General features: G+C 42.2%; 1 protein-coding gene across 8 annotated transcripts in view; it reads right to left on the bottom strand.

Annotated features, from left to right (window-relative positions):
- YAP1 (Yes1 associated transcriptional regulator) overlaps positions 1–23,874 on the bottom strand; it is an 81,514-nt gene that overhangs the window by 41,341 nt on the left and 16,299 nt on the right. For all 8 annotated transcript variants that reach the window (XM_082219394.1, XM_082219392.1, XM_082219388.1 and 5 more), the window contains exon 3: positions 469–584. In XM_082219394.1, the coding sequence (XP_082075520.1) occupies positions 469–584 (116 nt within the window). The remainder of the gene's footprint in view (positions 1–468; positions 585–23,874) is intronic.

Here is a 23,874-nt window from a genome sequence, read left to right as displayed (position 1 = left end):
ATGAGCCAAATGTTAGGAAAAACACCATGAAATCACACCAGATAGGAGAGAAATACATCACGATTGTAATAAAAATGAAGGCAGAAAAAGGCAGAAAAGATTTAAGAGGACGAGAGAGAAAAACAAGAGAAGGGGTTATGTTGACTAACATGTAGTAACTCGAGCAGCATATGAACTTTGATACTGTTTTAAAGCAGACTTGAATATTTCAAAAGAAACAGTTGCATCTCACTTCTCTATCATGGAAGTACAGTGGGTCCCTTGTTAATTATACAAATCTGTATTATTTTTAATTGGGTGTTCTACCTCCTCGGTGGAAGCACCAGTATATAGCAATTATATGGGACATAAACTATTTAGGAACTGAAGCATATGTAGTAATGACAGACTGCACTTCAGCAACGCATAACTTTTCACTGTGAAATACTAAACGCAACTTCATTGAAGATTTTGTTGATTTCTCCTTACCAGTTGCTGAATTCATGATGCTCTGTTGCACCGGAGGACTTGTGGGAGCTGTAACATTCATCTGAGAAAGGAGGGCCTTCCTTGGATCCTGCCATGTTGTGGTCTGATCAATGTGACTGAGACAAAACAGAACGAGGAATTTAGACAACATGCTATTGCAATACTCAAGGTTGCAAGTAACTGGAAAAGAAAGCACCAAAACATGAGGCCGCACAAAAGGAGTATCAGATGATTTGTTCTTCACAAAGAATAGCCCCAATCATTGGACTTAGATGGGCTAGCATCTAAAAAAACTGCATAGTTCAACATACCCAACAGGCATTTGGCTTGAGTGCTCCACCAACAGCAGGTTCCCATGGCATATAATGAACTGTTTTTGAAACAGGAGCATCTTGTAATACAAATTTGAGGTATGGCATGGGAGGGTCTGCTGTTTAAAGGCCAGAAACAACCTCACCGGAAAGTCTGCAAGAGGGGCATGTCTAAAGTGGCTCTTCGGACCTCCGCCATAACATGTTGGTCTGCTGTCAAGCAATACAGGTTCCAGCTGCTTTGGCGTAAGGACAAAAATTGTCAGGGGAGTCAGCTAAAACTAGAGGGCTACACAAGGACGGGGACTACAGGAGACAACATCAATTCTGAATGCAGTCAGCTGAGGGATGACCATCTTTGACATGTTTCCATGCTTCCAATGGTAACAGGGAGTATAATTAGCATTCTTATATAAAAAGATTTTTCCAAATATAAATTTAACCATGAAAGGGGGGGCAAGTAACTGTTTGTAGATCCAAAAAGAACAGTATTATTTTGGATGACACAAAAACCTAACTATTTTCACAGGGCGGTGGGAAGGCTAGTCACATTTCACCTAAATATTAGTAATGTTTTGTTGTTATGCAACTGCCCAATTACAATGAATCTGCTACCAACAAGGCAAGCTAACTCATGCATAAAAGTTGCTTCCTCCCAACCCGCCTTTAAAGTGTGTTTTTGCTACCTGCTTCATTTCCACTTCCTCAAATCTGCTTACTCAGAATTCCAGGAACACAAACAGCAGAGAAATGCACTTGGGATTAGATATCAGACTGCTCTAATGAGCCAGTTGTCATTCTCTGGAACATGTGCGTGCCTGTTGCATCACAGGCAACCCGCCTGAGGAGAAGGCCAGGAAAAGATGACACCAGTGTACACAGACACAAACTAAGTTTCATTTCCTTGCCTCCATTCTCTACATACACACACACCTTTTTTTTCCCTTTTGCCCAATCAGCTTAAGCTTTCTTTCACCAAATGTTTTTGGGCCAATAGTAATGCTGCTGCAATCCACAGTCCTCTGTTCCATTTAGTACATTTGTGATTTTTAGCCATTTTGGGCACACATTTTAGATAAGCCCCACAGGAATGGAAACAAGACAGCATGGTTCTTGAACTTTTTTTGTCCTTTAGATAACCATTTTAGTTTGTAGTGGTTTGCAGACAAGCACATTTATTTATATCATTGGTTTTCAGACAGTATGCCGTGGCACCTCGGGGTGCCTGAATGGTGGTCAGGGGTGCCGCGGTAAACACTAGCCTCTGACCCTCTTTCCTTCCCTCCTTCCTCTGATGCATTCTTGAGTCTCTGCCTCCCAAACGCTTGCATGGCTGTTTGTTGCAGCAGCCCTGGCTACAAATTCCCCAGGCAAGTGGTGCCTCTAGGACTGGCCAGGGGGTGCTTCCCAGGCCCCTGTGGGGCAGTGTGAGGAGACACCTCTCTTTGGTGTAGGGGGGTGCAGCTCAGAGACCAGGGGCGGCAGCTGCAGCTGCCCAAAGGACTCCCAAAAGAGAGGGGAGGAGGCTGAGGGAACACTCCACAAAGGAGGGTGTTTGCAAAAGGGTGAGGGGCTGCCAGCTCTACAGGCAAGGGGTGACATAACTGGGCTCCTGAGCCCCACAGGGGTGCCACAGAAAGAATGTAGATGGTCAAGGGAGCCATGGATTCAAAAAGGTTGAAAACCTTCAATTTTTATTATTACTGCCATAGCAAGGCCACTCAAAAGTTGTTCATGTATTGAACATACTGATAAACAAAAAGTGCAAGCACAATTCAGTAAGGTAGTGGGCATGTTTCTGCACATCTGGCAACACATAGATTTGTCAGACAAGTCACTGCTATTCACTGCCAAAAAACTATCCTGGCCAAACTTTCAGATTTACTTATTTATTTAGCTATTTCAACATGGTCAAACAGACTTCTGAGTGCACAATGATCTTTCTTGGTTCAGCTTTAGATAATTTCATGTTTAAGTCTTCATGAAGAGGGAGTGCCGAAAGTTTTAGATTATTTTTCCAATCCTCTTTTAATAAACATCCATTAAAATAACAACTAATCCCCACCCTCCCTTCTTTCTCAAACACACAGTGGAAAAAGAAGCTCAGATCACAATAAAGCTTTTGAAAAAATAATACTAAAAAGTTAGAGCAACTGATGAAGCGAATGTACATTTGTGGCAAAACGTATCAGCAATTTCTCCCTGATCCCTCTAGAGCCAAATTAAATATTTTGGACTGCCTGCTTTGTGCTGTTTACAAAGAGTTTGGCTCCCACTCCTTTAGTAAAGACTGTTCTTCAGAGGCAAATCTCTGGCTCCCTACTCGGCTTATGTCTCATGTTACAGTTTCCATAACCAACTTCTTTTAGAGAGGAAAGAACAGAGCATTGAGAGGTTAAGAAGTTTCATGACTTTTGAAACAACACATTTATTCAGCAAGCAAGAAATAAGTGCTAGGTAGTGGACCTTAAAACACACTAGGAAGAGATGATTAGAAATGCATAGGGAGAAAAGCAGGCATATACTCAAGCTATTGTTTACCACTATTTCTAACAATTGAAGAATCTTGTGGAGCCTTGAAGACTAACAAATTGTTTTTGGCATAAGGTTCCATGGACTCAATCCCACTTCATCAGATGCAGGCTTGAGTCCATGAAAGCTTATGCTATAATAAATAGGTTAGTCTTTAAGGGGTGCCATTAGACTTTTTGATTGTTTTTGCTACAAGAGACTCCCAGCTAAGTTGTAGGGGGATTTGGGTACCTCTGCAGCTAACTGCACCAGGCTGCTCCCCTTTACAATGCTTTGCTAGGCAAATCAGGGTTCAGGAAACAGCATGCAGGTCTACTAGGAAACAGTACAAGTAGCTATGCTCAAAATACTGACCAGATTAACTGGGGCTCTCTAGCTCCTGAATAGTAACCCTCTCTTATCTAAACGGGGGGCACGGGGGACGCTGTGGTCTAAAGCACTGAGTCTCTTGGGCTTGCCGATCAGAAGGTCGGCGGTTTGAAATCCCGCGACAGAGTGAGCTCCCATTGCTCAGTCCAAGCTCCTGCAAACCTAGCAGTTCGAAAGCACGTCAAAGTGCAAGTACCACTCCGGTGGAAAGGTAAACGGCGTTTCCGTGCACTGCTCTGGTTTCGCCAGAAGCGGCTTAGTCATGCTGGCCACATGACCTGGAAGCTGTCTGCAGACAAGCAATGGCTCCCTTGGCCAGTAAAGCGAGATGAGCGCCGCAACCCCAGAGTCGTTAACAACTGGACTTAACTGTCAGGGGTCCTTTACCTTTACCTCATCTAAAGGTCCATTCTCAACTGACTTTTATGTTATGTAACTGAAGTTCTCACCCTGGGCCAGCAGGGGGATACTGTAGATAGTTATGCAAATAAGGGATCGAAAGTGATGTTCAGTGATTGGATAGTTTTAGAAAGTTGTTACAATTATGTGTACTGGAGCTCTATATATAAGCAGGCTGACTGAACCCTTCAGCTCAGTTCTGTTCTGGCCTCTGAATAAACAAGAGCTGTTTGAAGAATCACTGTGTCGTCTGATATGTTCACCCACAACTTAACACTTTATTTCAACCATATTACCATTATTATTATTTTTGGTAACATAGTTTTTATTCATTTTCATCTTCAAGCTATCAACATGGTTGCATACACACACACACATTAAGAGCGTTTGACATGCAATAATTACATAGCATTAAAAACAAAAAATGAAGCAAGAACACTCAGATAAACATTTCTGAATATATCAACAAAGTTGTGTCAAAAGTGTAGATAACCAAAATTATTAGTCATTACATACAGTGGTACCTCGGGTTACAAACACTTCGGGTTACAGACTCCGCTAACCCAGAAGTAGTACCTCGGGTTGAGAACTTTACCTCAGGATGAGAACAGAAATCACGTGGCGGTTGCATGGCAGCAGTGGGAGGCCCCATTAGTTAAAGTGGTACCTCAGGTGAAGAACGGTTTCAGGTTAAGAAAGGACCTCCAGAACGAATTAAGTTCTTAACCCGAGGTACCACTGTATATGAAATGATGTATTGTAATATGTATTGCTTAGCTTGGTGACCATAAGTAAAAAGTTATTTTGTATCAATAACAATGAGAATTTATAGGAATGGCGAGGCTACTGTTTTACCATATCCCTTGTTATTTGTATAATCAATAGTCACACCAGACTAGCCATGTTTCTTTTGTCCTCTTGCTACGTTTAATTTTTGTTTTGTTTTTTTGCGGCTACAGCCAGCAAAGAAAGGGATATTAAGGGGAGGAGGAGAAGAAAAGCTTGGGGCGCATGCTGATAAGCACCCACTCCCCACCTCTGCACACTGTGTTCACCTCTGGCCTGTCATTGACAAAAAAATTAAATAAAGAGACTCACTCACTGAGATTTTTTTTCATCTCCTATTCCAGCTCCTCCTAGTCCTCTCTCTTTCACACACACATATTGTTTAGACAAGGCCATAACAAAATTATGCAAGTGTAAAGGCAAGCTGCAGCCTGACTCACTCACTTTCTTAAAAAAATGTGCAGAAGACTGGAAAACGCTGCAACTTGATTTGGTTGGGGGCACTGATTATCTCTTTGCTAAACTTTTGTGACCTTCTGAATGCTAACAATTGGTGGAGGCAGGGGAGAAAGGATTAGCAGAGGAGTGTAGCTCCAAGCAAGTTGACTACAGTATCCCCCCCCCCCGTTGTCCTGCCACGCCTCCCCCCCCCCCCGGCTGCCAGAGGTGGGACTTAGCAACACACACTGATTGCTCTTTGAATGCTTATTGGCCAGAGACTAAAAACTGGTCCCAGAGATAACAGAGCTGATTTTATCAATGAACATGTGAGGTTGTGGAGGCATGGGAATCAGCAAGAGTGCTGCTTCTGGCTGGCAGACTAGCCAGTCTCGTTTGATGTAAAGATTCATTTACCCTGAGAGTGAAAAAAATTAACAAGGGTGGGCGAGAGGCAGGAGGGACTGAGCTCTTCTGTCCTTGGGGTTCTGGGATTTCAGGGGTGGCTGTGCCCACTCGCCCAAGCTGACCAGCCATCCTGGGCCAGAAGAATGCCGTCTCCGCACTTTCTTCTGACCACAACATTGGAGAAAACCAGAGGGTGCTGACTCTTCTTCCTTGGAGGTTTTTAAGCAGAGGTTGGGTGGCCACCTGTCATGGATGCTCTAGCTGAGATTTCTGCATTGCAGGGGGCTGGACTGGATGACCCTCGGGGTCCCTTCCAACTCTACATTTCTATGATTCTATGATTGTAGGAAGCCTTTCTCTGAGTCTCCCTCTGTCCACCTGTATGTGTGACAGAGTATCATTTCTTTTCATATCCAGATTGATTTCTTCATAAATGCTTACCTCTTTGTATTCCTCCTCTTGCTTGGAGCAGAAAATTCTGGGGAAGATTAGGGCGCACAACCACTTCTACAATCAAAGCTGCATTGCTGTGTCAGGGGAGATATGCCACCTGTTGCATTCCACAGCCCTGCAGTTCTTTTTCCTGTATATGAATCCTTTGTATTGTGGGTTTTTATTTTTAACCCAATGACCCCATTTCCCTTTATGGAAACAAGCAAGCAGTATGGGCTGAATCCATGAAGCAGAACGATGCAAAAGATGGCTTTGACAACAGAATAGTTTTTTAGCTCAACTCCAGCTCTCCTTAATTTTCTCGCCTGCAGTCAATTCAAAATAATGCAATGGCAAGGCTGGCATTTAAAATGCTCAGCAGGCTGACTGCTCAGATTTATGGCCCACTAACCAAGCCTATGTTTGTTGTGAAATTGTTATTTATAAAGTCACATGCTAGGGCTTGTTCCCAAGCTTGCTAAACCTACACGCTTAATTGACTCTCCGGACAATGCGTTATTGTCAGCTAATCTTTCCACAGTTCCTCACACAAAAATGTATGATCTCTTGTTTGGGTTACACTGTTTGCATGTTCACTCTTGTCTATTTTCAGAATTGTCAACACAAAGTTGCAACTCATTACAGTGAAAATATATGAATGAAAGACTACAATTATTAATGCCACAGCCAATAGGCAGGAAGTCAGTTTTTATCACACTACCAAATGTAGCAAAATAGACATTGAGGAATTCTCAACCGAAAGTTCATTGACGTATTGATAAGCACACCCCTCTATCTAGAGTTGTGAATATCTGGAAGCAAAGATTAAACAATTACACTTTAAATATTTACTATGCCTAGAACAGGAAAGGCATCGCCTTTAAAATAGCTTGGAAATCATTAGCCTATTTATAACCAGGGTAGTAAACCTAGGTTCACAAGGGCAAAATGAAGAAACTTATCTATGGCACAATTCCAACTAAAGTTAAGCATTAATGGGCTTTTTTCCCTCTCCAAGAACTAATGATTAACAAGTTGCATATTTATTACTTCATTGTTATTGTTTTTTTTAAAAAAATAAAAGTTCATTTTTTCCAAACTACATTAGAATAAACATGTCATTTTTGTAAAAAATAATAATAATGGGAAATACCAAGAATTTAAACTGTTATTGTCACTGGGTGGGGGCATCTCAATAACTTAGAAAGACTGAATCCCCTGTACATTCACAGCTCCTGGGATGGCCTTGGGACCTTAAATGTAATTCTGTCTTTCTTTACCAAGAGTTCAGTGAATGTCGATACCTGCAGCACACATATCTAGGGATAGATAAACCGTATTTGCAGGATCACGGGCAGCGTTGATACACTTGGCAGAGAACAGGAACAAGGCAGTCTACTATAGCAAAGTCATAGCAGTTTGCAGCCAACTGGGGGTCAAGCCAGGAAAAGAGAGGTGAGAAGAGGAAAAATGAGAGCAAAGGAGAATAGTGACTGGGCTGCAGGAATGAACACAAATGTAAGAGAAATAACTGGACTGGCAGAAGGTGTGCTGAGTAAAGCAACCAACAGGTAGATGCAGCACAACAAGGAGAAATCAGAAGTGAGATTAAAAGGAGGATCCTGCATCAGAGGCCAGAACAATAGGTAGCAATAGCAAGGAGATGATGACTCCTTGAATCAAACTTAAGTACTTGTCTTACTGGTCCACAAGTTTCATAAGAATAGAAAGAAATGCCACAACCACTTCGATTAGTGTAGTGCAATAAGTACCTGGGCGCAACGTCACCCAGTTTTCCCTGAGTCAGCTTGCAGAACAATGAACAGACATTCTCTTTGCCACCTTCAGGATTGCCCAGTTAATATGACTTCCTAGCAAGCAGTTGATCCTCCCGTTTCCCTAGTCAGTCTGGACTCAGGGAAGGGACTGAGATTTCTGGGACAGGGTGACCCGTGATGGATTTCCAAGGCACAACCTCCATTAGGGAATCCTAGTGTCTCCATATACTCCTTCTTCAGTGTATCACTGCCCCCAAAGAGGAAGGAATTGATGCCACACAGGGCCTCCCAACTCCAGCAGGCATAGAATGCTGGATGCATGCAACGTGATGAATTAGTTCTGGAAATGGGACAGGGGAAACTGCTTTAAATGATTTTTTAAAAAACAAACTTACACTACAGTTACCATTAAGGCACTTCAATTTAAAAAAATTCATTGCAAGTCAGGTTACATGCATATCCATTAACCCTGCACATAGATGAAGCCATGAATTGTCAGACAATTTTGCTCTTTCATGCAAGAGAAAGAAGGGTGGGGGGAAATGTCTCTCACTAATTGCAGATCCACGCCAAGGGCCAAATAAGGGGAGCACATCCCTGTTGGGTCTGCTGGACTCCTCAATAGAGTTTAATACAATTGACCATGGTAACCTTCTGAATCACTCGGGCTAGGATAAGCTTCAGGCACAACATTATTCAGTTCTAGTACTTTCTTGAAGGTCTTTTCCAGGGGATGCTGCTGGAGGGGTCCCGTTTGATGTCACTGGCACCCCACAAGGACCAGTTCTGTTCCTCATGCTTCTTAACATTCCCAGTGGAGAGGAATTGTACAGGGATCTGGGCTGTGTTATCAATGTGCGAATAACCCCTGGGCAGGGCTTTTTTTCAGCCATAACTCACCAGAATGGAGTTCCGGCACCTCTTTGGTGTGTTCCGGCACCCCGTCGCTGGGGGCTGCATGCCAGAAGAGGTGGGCAGCACAGTGCTCTGTGTTGAACAATGGAGGCTGCCGTCATCACGGTGCTTTGTGTTGTGCAGCGGATGCTGCGGCTGGCATGGCGATCATTGTGGCATTGCTGAGGTGGCATAAGCACGCAAAGAAGATAAGCTTTTTTTAGGGGCAAGCTCGTCAACTTTGGCACCTCTTTTTCTAGAAAAAAAAAGCCCTGCTCCTGGGACAGTTCAGTCAGTAGAGCATGAGACTCTTAATCTCAGGGCCGTGCGTTCCAAGCCCCACATTGGGCAAAAGATTCCTGCACTGCAAGGGTTCAGACTGAATGACCCTTACGGTCCCTTCCAACTGTATACAATTCTACGACACACACTTCTTTTTCTCCATCAGATATCAGGGGACCTGCCAAAGGCCGTCTGGAGGTAGTAACAGACTCAAGGTGGAGTGAAGTTTAATCCAGAAAAGGTGCTCCATTTGAAGACAAATGCAAGACTCTGGAATAGGGATTCAGCCCATTTCGGATGGGGCAGCACTCCCCTTGGAAAACAAAGGAATAGGGCTTGCAGTTTGTGGGTACTCCTGAATCTAACTTTGCATCTTTATGCTATGTTCATGGAAACTGAGATATGAAAGCTAGGAGCTAAATGACACCTTAAACCTAGGTTATGGGCACCGCAACAGAGTATGTAGGCACAATTTTTTATAAGAAGAATAGAAAGCTGAAAACGAATGAACTGCAACTAAAATCTTATGTTCATTTTTCACATGCTCTAGGCCTTATCTGAAGACTGCAAAAAAAGAAAATATAACCATACTTCACCTGCCTGCCCCCCTAATATTCTTAGGAGGGTCCCTTCTCCAGTCTTCAGAGTGTGGCTGGGAAGTGGGGAGGCAGAAAAAAGGTCCTCTTTTCTTTCCAGCAGTCACAGTTTTAATCTGAAATCTTATGTGCAATACTGCGTCCAGAGCTCAGAAGCTGCTCACATTAATGAAATTCCTGTCACAAAACACACCTATAACAATGGGAGTTTCGAACACTGTTCATGGGCGCCTTTGCACAGCTTAGATTGTGCTTGATCCTGAGAAAAATCAAACCTGGCCACAGTAACATGCCTTATTTAAATTCAGATTGCAGTGAATTTTACTTGAAGAGTCTTCAGAAACTTCCAGCTAGTCAAGAACATTAGTGGATGCTCACTGATGGGATAATAATAGCAGCAGATGTGCCGGATGCCATTTTGTTTGCCAGGACCATACAATTAAAATATTATTGCCTATAAAGATCTAGATGGCTTAGAACCAAGAAAACTATCATCCTGTCCACTTCCTATGATCTACAGAAGAGGCCCATCTTCATGTACAGTGGTACCTCGGGTTACAGATGCTTCAGGTTACAGACGCTTCAGATTGCAGACTCCGCTAACCCAGAAATAGTACCTCAGGTTAAGAACTTTCCTTCAGGATTAAAACAGAAATCGCGTGGCAGCAGTGCAGCGGCAGTGGGAGGCCCCATTAGCTAAAGTGGTACCTCAGGTTAAGAACAGTTTCAGGTTAAGAATGGACCTCCAGAACGAATTAAGTTCTTAACCCGAGGTACCACTGTACTGCCTGGGGCTGGCGCATACTTTGAGACTCAGAGACTGTTCCCAGAGTTTGGAATATCTGATCCTGGAAGATCCATTTGGTTTCCCTCGAATTGGTTTTTACCAACAGGTTAAAAAGTTGGCAAGCATTGGTCTTACTGGACCGTTTATTTTTATGTGGTACGTTTATATTTGAGAATTTTTGTTTTTATGCTCGGTTTTTTAAAAAAGAAAATAGGACAGTTGTTGTTATAAACCACTATGAGCTATGCAAATGCATTGTGAGGGTGAGGTATAAATTTTCAAAATAAAAATAAAGCATTATGGGGATCAAACCTGTAACCTTGGTGTTATTATCAGCCTCAGGCTCTAACCAACCAAGCTCTCCAGTTCAATAGTGTATTTACTGTGGGCTTCCTACTGAAGCCAGCAGTGAGCAAGCTCCAGCCTGACAATATCCTTTGCTTAAGGACAGAACTACTCATGAGTTTAACAAAGGCCTAAAGCTATATTGGCTGTGAGTCTAGGAAGACCTGATCCATGCCTTGCAGTCCCTTTTTTACCTTCCCTGGGAGGGCAGAGCCCTGATTGACTCCAGCTACAAAAGCTGCGGCTACTGAAGAGGCCAGAGACCATCTTGGCTGTTCCTTAGTGCAGACCCGGGTCACTGAGACTGAGATTCCACAGCTGCCACCCACCATAAACCACCATTGGGCAGGACTAGCAGCAACAGCAGCAATTATGTTCTGTACAGTGGACCCTCCAGATACAAATTAAATTTGTTCTGGGGGTCTGTACTTAACTCAAAAAGTCCATAACTGGAGGCGCCACTTCAGTGCACACGTGCATTGTGATAGAGCACTTCTGTGCATGCAACCCGAAAATTACGTATCCAGAGTGGTACATAACTCGAGGGTCTACTGTACTTACAATATTTTGATCTCTTGTTATGTTGTTTTTACATTTGACTTCCTTTACTAGTGTTTTCTTTTGAAATGTTTAAGATTTTTTTCTGTTAATGTTGCTATGTTAAATGTACATTCTGTAACTGATCCTCCGCGAACGTCCGCCTTGTCTAGTGTCCATTCCGGTGAACGTCCGCAGCAAACTTGGAAGTACCAGAACGGGCTACTTCCAGGTTTGCCCCGCGCGCATGTGCAGAAGCGCTAAATCGCGCTTTGTGCATGTGCAGAAGCACAAACTGCTCTGAACACATGCATGCACAGACGCAGCGCTTTGCCCTGCGTCCTTTTCGGCTAGCGGCCGGGGCTCCAGAATTGATCCCGGCTGCAAAGCAAGGTACGACTGTAATAAGAATTTGAATTTGAAATAATTATGTTATTAAAGTCTTGCTTAGTTGTATTAATTTTTGAACTGGCGTCTTATGGATGCAGATAAGCCAAATGCTTAGTTTACTTCACTGTAAACTAATCAGCAGGCAATACATACTGCTATAATATTGGTAGTTTGCTAGCTTTTTGTTACACCTCAAACATGAATGGCTAAGACAAGGTGGGTTTTCCTGTGTCATTTTAGGCCATGCGGCTGCAAAGACTAACATTCATATTTCAAAAATTAAGTTGATAAAATCAAGGGCATGAGGGGAAATATAGGGTTACAACTCCTAGAAAGATTCCATCAATGGTGTCTCTGAAAAAGTTGCACATCACTTGGGAAGACAGGCGAACTAGTATCAGTGTACTGGAAGAAGCAAAGATCACCAGTGTTGAAGCAATGATTCCTCAACATCAACTTCGTTGGACTGGTCATGTTGTGCGGATGCCTGATGATTGTCTTCCAAAGCAACTACTCTATTCCGAACTTAAAAATGGAAAGCATAATGCTGGTGGGTCAACAAAAGAGGTTTAAAGACTGTTTCAAGGCAAATCTTTAAAAATGTAGTATAAATACTGACAACTGGGAAACACTGGCCTGCGAGCGCTCCAGTTGGAGAACAGCCTTTACCAAAGGTGTCATGGGCTTTGAAGACAATCAAACTCAGGACGCAAGGGAGAAACGTGCTAAGAGGAAGGCACGCTTGGCAAATCCACACCGTGATCATCTCCCGCCCGGAAACCAGTGTCCCCACTGTGCAAGGATGTGTGGATCCAGAATTGGCCTCCACAGTCACTTACAGATTCATTGTTAAAACCATGTTTATGGAAGACAATCTTACTCGGCTACGAGTGATCGCCAAAGAAGATGTATGTTTGATTCTTGAAAGTATGCAGAACCAAATGCCACACCAAAACATAGTTTGGCATCACAAAAAAGGAGATGCAGGCCTAAGGTCCTTGTACTCCCCCTTCCTTCATGAGATAAACTTTAGGTGGCAATTTATCACAAACCATGGCCAACCACTTCAACTGAACCTGGCAGACTATAGTATTTATATTAGTATTTATATATAGTGCCAAACCACACACAGAATCACAAAAGCGTAGAGCTGGAAGGGACCCTGAGGATTATCTCGTTCAACCCCCTGCAATGCAGGAATATGCAGCTGTCCCATATGGGGATTGAACCTGCAACCTTGGCATTATCAGCACCATGCTCTAACCAGCTGAGCTATGTTCCTTGCTTTACAATGTTAAGAGAAGATAGGCCCCCACCCAAAAGAAGCTTACGTAAGAAAATGTGATGAGGACACAGGAAAAAAGGCACATTAGTCTGATGCTTACATCTGCTCATTTTTGTAATACCAGAACAAATGTGTGGCATGTGTGGCAAGTGGGTGCCTTGAAGAGAGAAACTGTTCATGCATGCTTATCCCTGCCAAACTTCCTGAAAGTAGTAGCAACAGCATGATGGGAAACCCATTACACTCTGCTCAGAGAATAAACATCTCCTGCTTTGCAACCACATAGTCACAAATTACCACACCAAAATTTACTCTAGCTTTTCAAAGTTCAGCAATTAAATAAGCAAGATTAACTAGAGAAAGTGGTCGTGCACATCCTTATTTGGACAAGCCCAACAGTAACATTTGACTTATTAAGGGTCAATTGACAAGTATGACCAGTCATGAATACTGCTGTGCAGAAGACAAAATCCAACACCCTTCTGCTCAGTAAGCCTGGTTTGTGTTGCATATTTCTTTCAGAAGGTATATTCAGACACACACAGCTATATGCAATGCCCATGTAAAAGATTGTGTGTACTCTATGTGTTTGCCGAAACCGCTAAATCTTGCCTACACATACACACTTCAACATGCACATGCCCCTTAATGTTCTGTTCTTTAACCTCAGAATTGGTGGTAAATATTGCAGAAGTTGGGTATGTAGGTGTAGATATGTTTACATGTCACAGCAAAGCGCAGGGAGACCAGGCCACTTCCACTGCCTCAGATTCAACGTAAACAGTTTATAGTTCATGTGCCTACTCTACAGAAGTTAATAAGCAACACCATGAAGCTGTGTGCGCGCACACACACACTGCAAAAAGCTACAAACTGCAAGGTTTACTGAATTTAAATATTTAGTTTGCTTTTCATATAGTAAAAATGGAATGTAAACTTTGTGTTTTGTTTAGTCTTTCTAGAACAAAACCACCATTAATTCAGCCTAACCTTTTTGGGGGAGCGCATAGATAGATAGATAGATAGAAACTTGCAGAGTGGAAAGAAAGCAACTTATGATAATTAGGATGCATTTATATTATTGTAAAACAACCTGAAAACTTTGTTATTAGCCTACATGTAAATACTGTAAATATTTTTTAACTTGATGTAACTGATATGGTTGCTCCTCCAACAGGAAGAGTTCTAGCAAGATGCCAGAGCGTTGCGCAGTTTCCCATCCCCTTATGAAAATTCAATTTTCAAGGTTCGTAGGAACAGCAGAGACGGAGAACTGTATCTAACACTGGCCATTCCCTGGACCAACTGTAACTGATGAATGTGACTCACTTGGATCCATTAAGTCTAATCAGAGTAAAACTTAGTAGTTGGATATAGCTAGCACGAATTTATGTCTATTTGCATTTGCAGTAGGGCACTACTCATGATATGAGTCACAATCAATTATATTCTGAACTCAGAAGTATTAGCATTCTCCAAGCAAGATGTTTGAACGCAATAGTAGGAGCCTGCTTCATAAACAACATGTTAAAAAATTAAAGTAACGATGATGTATTGGTGAAGGAACACCCACCTAAAAACCGCTCCAACCGGTTTGTCTTTATGTTGGAATCTCTCCCTTCTTCTTAAGCAACTTAATGCTCTAAATTCTGTGGCCTCTGGCAAAGACACCATGCATTAACTCAGACCCTAACTCCCAACACGCACACACAAAATATTCCAAAATGAATCTCAAGATGAATAGAATTTTATAGGAGTTCAAATCTAGGCCAATATGGCTGCTGGGTATTAAGTTTCATACTCCCTCAGGTTACTAGAACAAAGGCGGGGTGGGGGGGGAAGTATTTCTGAGGTCAGCCATAACAGATCAATTGAAATATTTGCTGGGGTAAACACTAAGCTGCGGCTCAGAATGAATAAAAAAAGCAATCCTTCGAAGCCCTTTGTACAACATGATGTATGATTTTCTTTTTGGGTTTCCTAGCACATCCCTTACCTGATGCAAACTTAAAAGCTGGGGCGGGAAATGCTTAAAGAGACTGAATTGCTCTTTCCTCAGCTCTGCCCACGTGACCTCTCTAGTTATTATTTCAGCTAAGTTAAATTGCTTTGAAAGTTATTAACCTATTCCTCCCTACTTTTTGCTGGGAAAGCGAAGAACCGGAAGCCATTTTAAGAGAGCAAAGTTTACACAGCAAAAGTTTTGAACTCTTCCTTCAGCAGAACTAAAGGGTGGAGGAATCAATTAAGATTGCAAGTCAATCTCCACCTTGCTCAGCAGCTCTGCATAAACAGGATTCAGGTTGCAGCCCCGAGGAAAGAAATGTAGAAGAAGAAAAAACCTTTAAGGTACTAATTGATTGTTAACAGTAAAAGCTAAAGAACTGTCAACGCTGCTTTAGAAAATTAATTTCAGCATGGATTCCTACAGATGGGAGATACTTGAATGTTTAAAACATTTTAGTCAGCTCTGATCACGAGCCAAAACTGCTAGCTTCCAGTTTTTACCCCTCTCCCATCAAAAGTTGAAAGGCCTTGCCATTAGTTGACGCACCTCAGGCAGCAGAGTTTGAGTGTCATAAGACAGACCTGACCCCAAGAAGCAAAATCCAGCAGAAAGCACTCCTCCAAAATAAACAGAATCTGTATGAGACCATAAATCAAGAGACGGTTCTGCTAAAGTTAATGGGGAATATGAAGATGCTGCAATTTGGATTTTCCACCTCCGGTATCAAATCTATTAAGGTAAATGATGTTGAAACAGTACTATAAAGACCTTGCAACTTGCATAGGGGCAACGACATCCCAGAGTAGAACTGTCAAGCTTGTTTATATTTGATAATTGGGGGGGGGGTAATACTCTTTGCCATTTTCATCATTTTACTTTCAGTGTGTAGCCTTCAGTAGCTTGGGTACCAATCCCTGCAAGATTCCTGTTTGCAACCTTCACATACAGTGGTGCCTCGCAAGACGAAAAGAATCCGTTCTGTGATTCTCTTCGTCTAGCAGTTTTTTCGTCTTGCGAAGCAAGCCCATTGACAGATTAGCGGATTAGCGCTATTAGCGGCTTTTAGTGGCTTATCGGATCAGCTGATAAGCGGCTTAGCGGCTTAGAAAAAGGGGGGGAGGAAAAACCCCCGCAGGAACTCGCAAGACATTTTCGTCTTGCGAAGCAAGCACATAGGAGATTCGTTTTGCGAAGCACCTCCAAAACGGAAAACTCTTTCGTCTAGCGAGTTTTCCGTCTTGCGAGGCATTCGTCTTGCGGGACACCACTGTAATGTATAGGTTTTGGAATCCTATGTGATGATGGCCATATATTTAGATGTAATGAAAGGGAGATTAGGTAAATTCATGAATAAGTCTATTGGTCATGACTATGGAGCCTCCATTTCAAAGGGTGTATATCATCGAATCAAAGTTTCCAGGCAAAAAGGGTGGAGCTGTTGCTTGTGGCTCCCAGAGGCACCTGGTTGACCACTGTACAAAGCAGAATGCTGAAGTAGGTGGAGCTTTGACCTAATAAGAAGAGTGCCATCGGATAAGACCACCCCTTCCACAACAATCCTCATGGCCTGCTGTGTGTTCAACAGTGCTAGTCACACCAAGAAAGTCATGAATGGCGGTGGCACAAGAGTTGTATTGGCTGTTCTCTAATGCTCTTCCTCCCAGGTGTTTGCCTAAGCTCAAGCGGGAATGTTTTCTAGAGGCAATGTTTATTCTGGCAGGCATCTTACGTCCAGGGATGGGCATGGGGTTATCAGCAGTGTTTTCTGTGATTTACAAATGCTTTTATTTTCAAATGTAGTAATCTACCTTCACCTTATCAGATTGAATTTTTGTGTTTTCTTTCCCACTGTCTCCTCTTACCCGACACTCATACTCAAACTATACCAAACAAGTTTGCAGCTGATGCAATATTAATGGTCTGCATGCCTTCTTCCCCACCAAACATGCACAACTTTATCCAATAGAAGATCTCAAGATTTTATCAACTTTAGTTATATCTCAACTTAATAACCTTGCCGTTGTCATACTATTAGCTTGTCCAATCCTCTTAAGAATTTTAATGGCTATGCTTTTCCGAAAGACCACAATTAAATTCAAGTTGATTTGCCAAAGGCAAGTGGTATGAATACCAATCTGAAGAGCCAGCAACTTTCCTAAGGTCTCTTAAATGTATTGAACTGCAAAGTTCAGTGAACAATTTGGTTTTGCAGGAAGTGCCAAACAGCTTAAAATGAAACCCAATACTGTATGGCGGTTAGAGGGCTGGACCACAGAAGTTCAGATTTGGATCCAGTTAGCCTTTTATTTACATTCTCATCCAGTTTATAGTGGGGAAGGATGGACTGAGACGTAGCAATGAGATGAGGACTTGATTTGTCAATGCTTTTGCCCATCTCAAAGTAGCTTTCCAATAAAAGCTAGCTTCTGACTAGGTCATTCCCAAGGCAATACAAAGACATAAGTTCCAGTATTTGTCTCCAAGATCCAAAACTCTCACCATATCCACTGGGACAACCTTTGAAAAGCAGCATTCTAATTATTTGGTAAGCGGTTTCCCTCAATTTGAAAGGCTTCTGTGTATCGTTACTGAATTTTATGGCTGAGCGTTATTATTTTATTTATATAATGAACTGCCCTGAAAACACTAAAGATACAGGTTAGTAATTTAATACAGTACATTTACTCCTTCCGAAGTACTGAAAACTGGACAGTGCAATTACATTTAAAAGAACTTTTACAGCACAGGTGAATGAAATGCTGTCTTGCCTTGGGGCAAACCAAGTCCTGGACATGCCTGAACTATATTTTTCAGTACAGCCAAAGCATAAATGTTTTAGGTGCTTATTTCAGATAAATGGATGGGCTCATAAGTAGGCCAAGGGAGAGCCCTAGACTCTAGCAGTGCCTAGTTCTATACCACGACTAAGACAGACAGAGGCATTGCACTTGGTGGTCTCTGTTCCTCAAGAAAGGAAGAAGCCATGAAGGAACAAAAGCATAACAGCTCCTCCCTTTTGGCTGCTTGCATTTCAATGGTTGTTTGGAGAAGAGCAGGAAGAGGAGTCATATGTGGCTGTCAGGTAGGAAAACCCAGCTCTGCCAAAACACACCAAGGAAGCCCTGCCTCTCTTTTTGGAAAATCTGGTTCTGTGCGCACACCTGCATGAATTCCTGTTCTTCAGAAAACAAATTCCTGTTATTCCTGAAAGATGAAAGACGTTTCCTTTAACAAAATGTTTTAAATGAGTCTTCATTTATTCAGCCACTTGCAATTACATTAAATGGTTGCCAATTGTGAAATCAATGCAGGGCAGGAAATGTTTTAAACAAGACTTGTACTGTTAAGCATTGGTCAGTATCGCTGAAGCACTCAATTTCTATTTAGGATATAGCAAGTCCTCAATTTACGTGGGGGTAAATTCTAGGGGCCCTGTCTAAAGCCAAAATCAATGTATAATCTGAAGACACTAGGTGCAATGGCAGTTGGCATTGCCAAAGTCCCCCCCCCAAACGCTAGCCCCCCTTTTAATGTTGCTAAACAAGTTTTGCCAATTGTGTAAAGCTAAATGTGTGTAAGTTGTGAGCTTACTGTATTAAGATTTCATGTGTGAAAATAGAGGATGAAATTATCATTATCACTATATAAAACAGCAGCATGTTAGCTTCAATAAATTAAAGGACCAACGAGACAATAAATTAGCTCTATTTCTGTGCTATATCTATCTCTTTCTAAGATGCCCCTGACAAGGGAACTTATCCAAAATGCACTGGGCTTTTGAATAAATTGCTTGTGGCACTCCTGAGAACTCACCTCTTTGGGGTTTCACCAAACAGCTGAAACCTCTATTTTCCATCTAGTTGAAAAATATTTTGCCAAATTCAGATCCTTTGCTTTTGGAAAATTAAGTCTTTAAGTAAGTGACCTTGATTTGCTGCTATACAAGGAACCAAGCAGACTTGTCTCATCTTTACAAAGACATAATGTTCCAAATTTATATAAAGGTTCTATTTAGTTCTGCAAATGACAGTTCCTTACACCAGGGACCCCCGCCCCCAAATTTTGCCTGGTCTTCATAGCCAAGTTAAAATTTGTGGTCCCTGGAGTCCCCTTCTGCACAATTCTACGTATGTTTACTTTGAGGCAAGACTCACTTCATTCAATGGGGATTACTCCCAACATATTGGAGCATACTGTTTTGTTTCCAGCTTCACACAGCGAAATACAGTGCAAGTTCAAGAGCTTGCAAAATAAGTTTGCATAGCATGAATTTCAAAAGGACATTTATTTAAATATTTTCCTTTGGTAATTTAAGATGTACCGTGAGACATCACATTGCTCATAAAACCATAAACCAGATGAGAACTAACCGGTTTAACTATTCTTGCTCTCTAGCTACGTTGGGGGAGGGGTTGGAGAAGAAAATAATGAGACAGCAGGGTGAGGGGTTAGAGGAGCAAGTGCCATGATTTATAACCAACTCTTGTTTGCCTCTTGGGGAGGTCAAGACCTGAACAAATAAAGGTGCTTCCATGGCAGCCGTATAAAGTTGCTAGAAAGCCCTCTGCTATAGTATTTGGGCAGCCAGAAACATGAACAAACAATTTCCGTTCTTTAAAGGAACAACATCCTGTTTCACAGTTGGAAGTTTTGATTTTCCTGTACAATGAAACCAACCTTAGGGCCAAAGTACATGAGTCGGCGACAGACTGGGGTGGGATATCAATTTTTATAGCAAAAGGGAAATTTGCAGAGAAGGGGGGGGGTGAGCCCCCCTCCCGCACCTACAATTTAAATCTCTCCAAGTGAATACCAGAGCTTGGTTGAGGGGGGAAAACCTAATGGCAGTGGTTTTAGCATCCCATCAAACATTAACTCCTTTTGTTTTGGGGCAGGCCTGGGTTTAAGTAAACTCATTTGCAGCAATTGCTTATAGTCTGGCCTTAGAGCAAATGTGAGGAAACTATGGCCCTACAAATGCTGCTGAACTACAACCATCAGCTCCAGCAAGCATTTTTCCATGTACAAGACATCCCCATGTATAAGACAACCCCTATTTTTTTTAACCCTAAATTAAGAAATCAGGACAGAGCCAAAGCCTGAACTCGAACCTGGGCCACCTGGGCCAGATCCCAAACCCAGGCTGCCCGAGCCAGATCCCAACCCCAAACCCAGACCACCAGTGCCAGAACCCGAACTAAAGCCAGGGCTGCCCGCACCAGAGCTAGAACCCAAACCCTGTGCATTCACCATGTATAAGACAACCCCCAATTTTGACTTTTTGTTTTTAGCAAAAAAAACCCACACACCTCTGTCATATACACGGAAAAATATGGTACACCTTTGTCCTGCTGCAGTGACTATTTTATCAGTTTGTTTTATATCAGTTTGTTTGTGTTTAAAATACAATGCAAACTGCCTTGAGAACTTTTAATTAGTAGGTGGGGTATAAATACTCCTAAATAAATAACTAAAATCATCGTCACCACTACCTTAATGAAACAACTCTTTAGCATGTATTTATTTTCACTTATCAGCCACCTTGGAGGCCTGTTATCAAACAGGAAGGTAGGGTTTATTTTAAATGAACAGAAGTACACCACCACACGCTGCCATTGACAGAAAAATCAACACTTATTTCCTAGGACTGCCCTACTTTGAACTATGAGATATTATGCTTTTGTGTTTCGCCATGTGGCCTATATGTTCATAAGTATATCTGCTTAAAACCCCTCCTTTCCAATCTTCTTTTTCCAGCAGCTCTGCACGTAGCAGAGCACTCACTCCAAGGATGTTATCAGTGTTTTGTTTTTTAAGCTGCAGTGCGGTATTTAGCATGTCACTCTTGCCTTCAATGCCCACCCACCAAGCTGCCAGCGCTCCCTTTCTCTCATAGCTTTGCCTCAAGAAGACTAAGGCAAATAGGCAGACACTCCCCCAAGCTCCCTAGATAGGACAGTTATTTTGCAAAGCTGCATTTTCCACACCAGCATTTCAACACTGATTTCTCTCAGCAAAATTTAAGTTTTCGGATTACAGATCTCTTTTGCTCTATTTGTATCCAACAAGAACTTTACAACACAAACATTTGCCTGGTGCCTGCTGATTTTAAAATGTTTGCAATTATTTGGCAACTGCTACACAGTCGTACCTCGGAAGTGGAATGGAATCCGTTCCGGAAGTCAGTTCGACTTCCAAAATGTTTGGAAATCAAAGCACGGCTTCTGGTTGGCTGCAGGAAGGTCCTGTAGCCAATTGGAAGCCGCGGAAGCCCCGTTGGACTTTTGGCTTCCAAAAATAGTTCTCAAACTGGAACAGTCACATCTGGGTTTGCGGCGTTTGGGAGCCAAAACATCCGAGAACTATGCAGTTCAAAAACCAAAGTACGACTGTATTCTTGCCATCAGAACTGAACATACCAGTAAATCAAAGTCTCATTGTGTCAAACATATCCTTGGTAGCAGGACCATGCCACAAATATGACTCTGGATCTCTAAGTAGTATACCAACTCTGTGGCAACTGGGACCGCTTGGATCCCCAATTTTATATCTCACTTCTCCTCCAGGAATCTCAAGGCAGTGAACATAAGACTTACCAAATAATATCCTACCCAGGCCTTTGACAAATTATTGTCTCAGCCCGGCCAACCTCACAGAAACATTACGCAGCTGAAACACAGCTCCTTATTTGCCCGCCTGAGCACCTTGGAAGATAGGTGGCAAACACAGATGCAGTGTCTTTTTTTAAGGGGGTACTCAAGGGTATGCAGTACCAGCACCCCTTTTTGTTGTTGTTAAAAAGTGTGGCACTTACTCTAACAACTTCATGGTGAGTACCTACACCTGTTTTTTCTAGAAAAAAAGCACTGCACAGATGTGTATGTGCACCCTCATGTTGCATCTGGACAGAATAGGAGTGTGATCATATGAGCATCATGACATGATTTATGCTCCCCACAGAGAGGTGATGTTTAGAAGCCACATGAGAATTTATCAATATCACCAAGACACTAGGTTTGGTGGCACAGTCAGAGCTCAATGCACTTTGCATACAGTCTATACCAGTACTCATCTTCTGCTTTCACACAATCCAGTACTACGTACAAGTAAGGTACAACAGAGAAGTCACACTAGAGAATTTCAACCAAGTGTGCAAGAAATAAAAGGAAAGGCAAAAAGCAGGGTAGATGTGCAAGCTGCCCAATAACTGCCCATAACACGCACACACACAAAGGATGAAACGGCAACAGTTGGCACAAGACCAATTCACAACACATTAGTACTGAGTATGTGGGAAAAGTCTGTTCATTTTGAGAACTACATGAATCTATGTGGTCAATACACCCATAACAAAAACAGGAGCAATGCTAAAAGTCCAATTCATCTGCCTATATCTTCAGAAGTTGGCACACATGCCTTCAGAATGAATGGGATTTGCACCAGAAAAAGAACATTCAGGACCAGATTGATTTATGAACACCATACCAACTCAACTGAGCTCAGTTTTTAAACCGAGTTGCCAAATAAAGTTTTCCTCTGGTCACTTTTAATACAGTCAAGTCTGTACATTTGTACTCATCGTGATTCTACAGTGTGGTCAGCTCAATTTAATTTTTTTACTTGTACGGTTATTGAAGTAAGGCACATGGGCAATAACTAGTGGGCAATATTGGCTGCTTTGGAAGGAAGGGCAGGATATAAATTTAACAATTAAATGAAATGCATGGTCAGTGTAGTACCTGACTCCCTTCTGAATTAGCAGAAGCAGAACTGTGTGAAATAGTAAAGTCTGAAAAATGAATAAATCATTAGTTTGCTCAGGTAAAAGAATCAACAATGTCTGGTTGGTCCAAGGCATCTTCCCATTTGTTCCTCTAGTCCAGAAATGTTTATTCAACAGTTGTTCTCCATGGACTTTCCAACCACCTAATCCTTTTCATAGGAGGATACCATTACCCAAGTTACTCTAATACAAATTTCCGATTTATGTACTTAGCATAAACTGCCCCCAGTGACAATCTTCTGTCCTTTTCAGATACAAACCTACGATTTTTGCATTTTGATTTTATGAAGTTCTTGTGAAACAAGCCATTCTGTTTTCTTAAAGGGGCGATTATCACACATTTTGCCTTTGGCTTGCCCAGTTCATACACTGAAGGCATAACACACCTAGCAACCTCATCCGGGTTAAGTTTTAACACTCGGGTTGCGTCAACATCCCCAACAGCACCCACAGATACAAATTGAAAACTTGTGGCCAGTTCATTCAGGAAGCTATACAACAGCTGAAAGAGAAAATAGGAAGTTGTTGACAAACTCCTTGGAAGAGCAGTTTCCTGCAGAGAAAGTTAACTACAGAAGACAGCTGGGGTGATCAGTAACAGTTTCCTCAGCATGCGGCATGATTAATGAGTGTTGCAAGAGTCTGTACAGGGATTAGATGCAGGAGTCTATGACGTCAAACCATCCAACTCGCTTCTACTTAGAAGACACCAGCAAAAGCACACCTGGGGGAAAAAACAATCTCTTCAAGATATGGGTCTGCAAATCATCATCTGCTGCTAATTAGAGCTTGCTTTTTTGTCTTAAAAGATGGAAGCCAAACCCCCACTTCATAGTTCACTGCAATGTCAACTTACAGCTGGCCAACAGGAAGCATTTCAAAAGCAACACAGATGTCTGTTCTGCTTGCCATTTGCATGGTACACGGGCCCATTCCAAGCACTCTTCTGCCAACACCCAGACACTAGAGGCACAAACCCCATCAAAACGAATGTGAGCTCAGCAGGACAACATTTCATGGAGTGCACTCCTAACTACCAAATAGTG

Source organism: Podarcis vaucheri (genome assembly GCF_965113315.1).
Source record: "Podarcis vaucheri genome assembly, chromosome: 4".
Classification (NCBI taxonomy): Eukaryota; Metazoa; Chordata; class Lepidosauria; order Squamata; family Lacertidae; genus Podarcis; species Podarcis vaucheri.
This window is presented reverse-complemented; position numbering and strand designations above follow the sequence as displayed.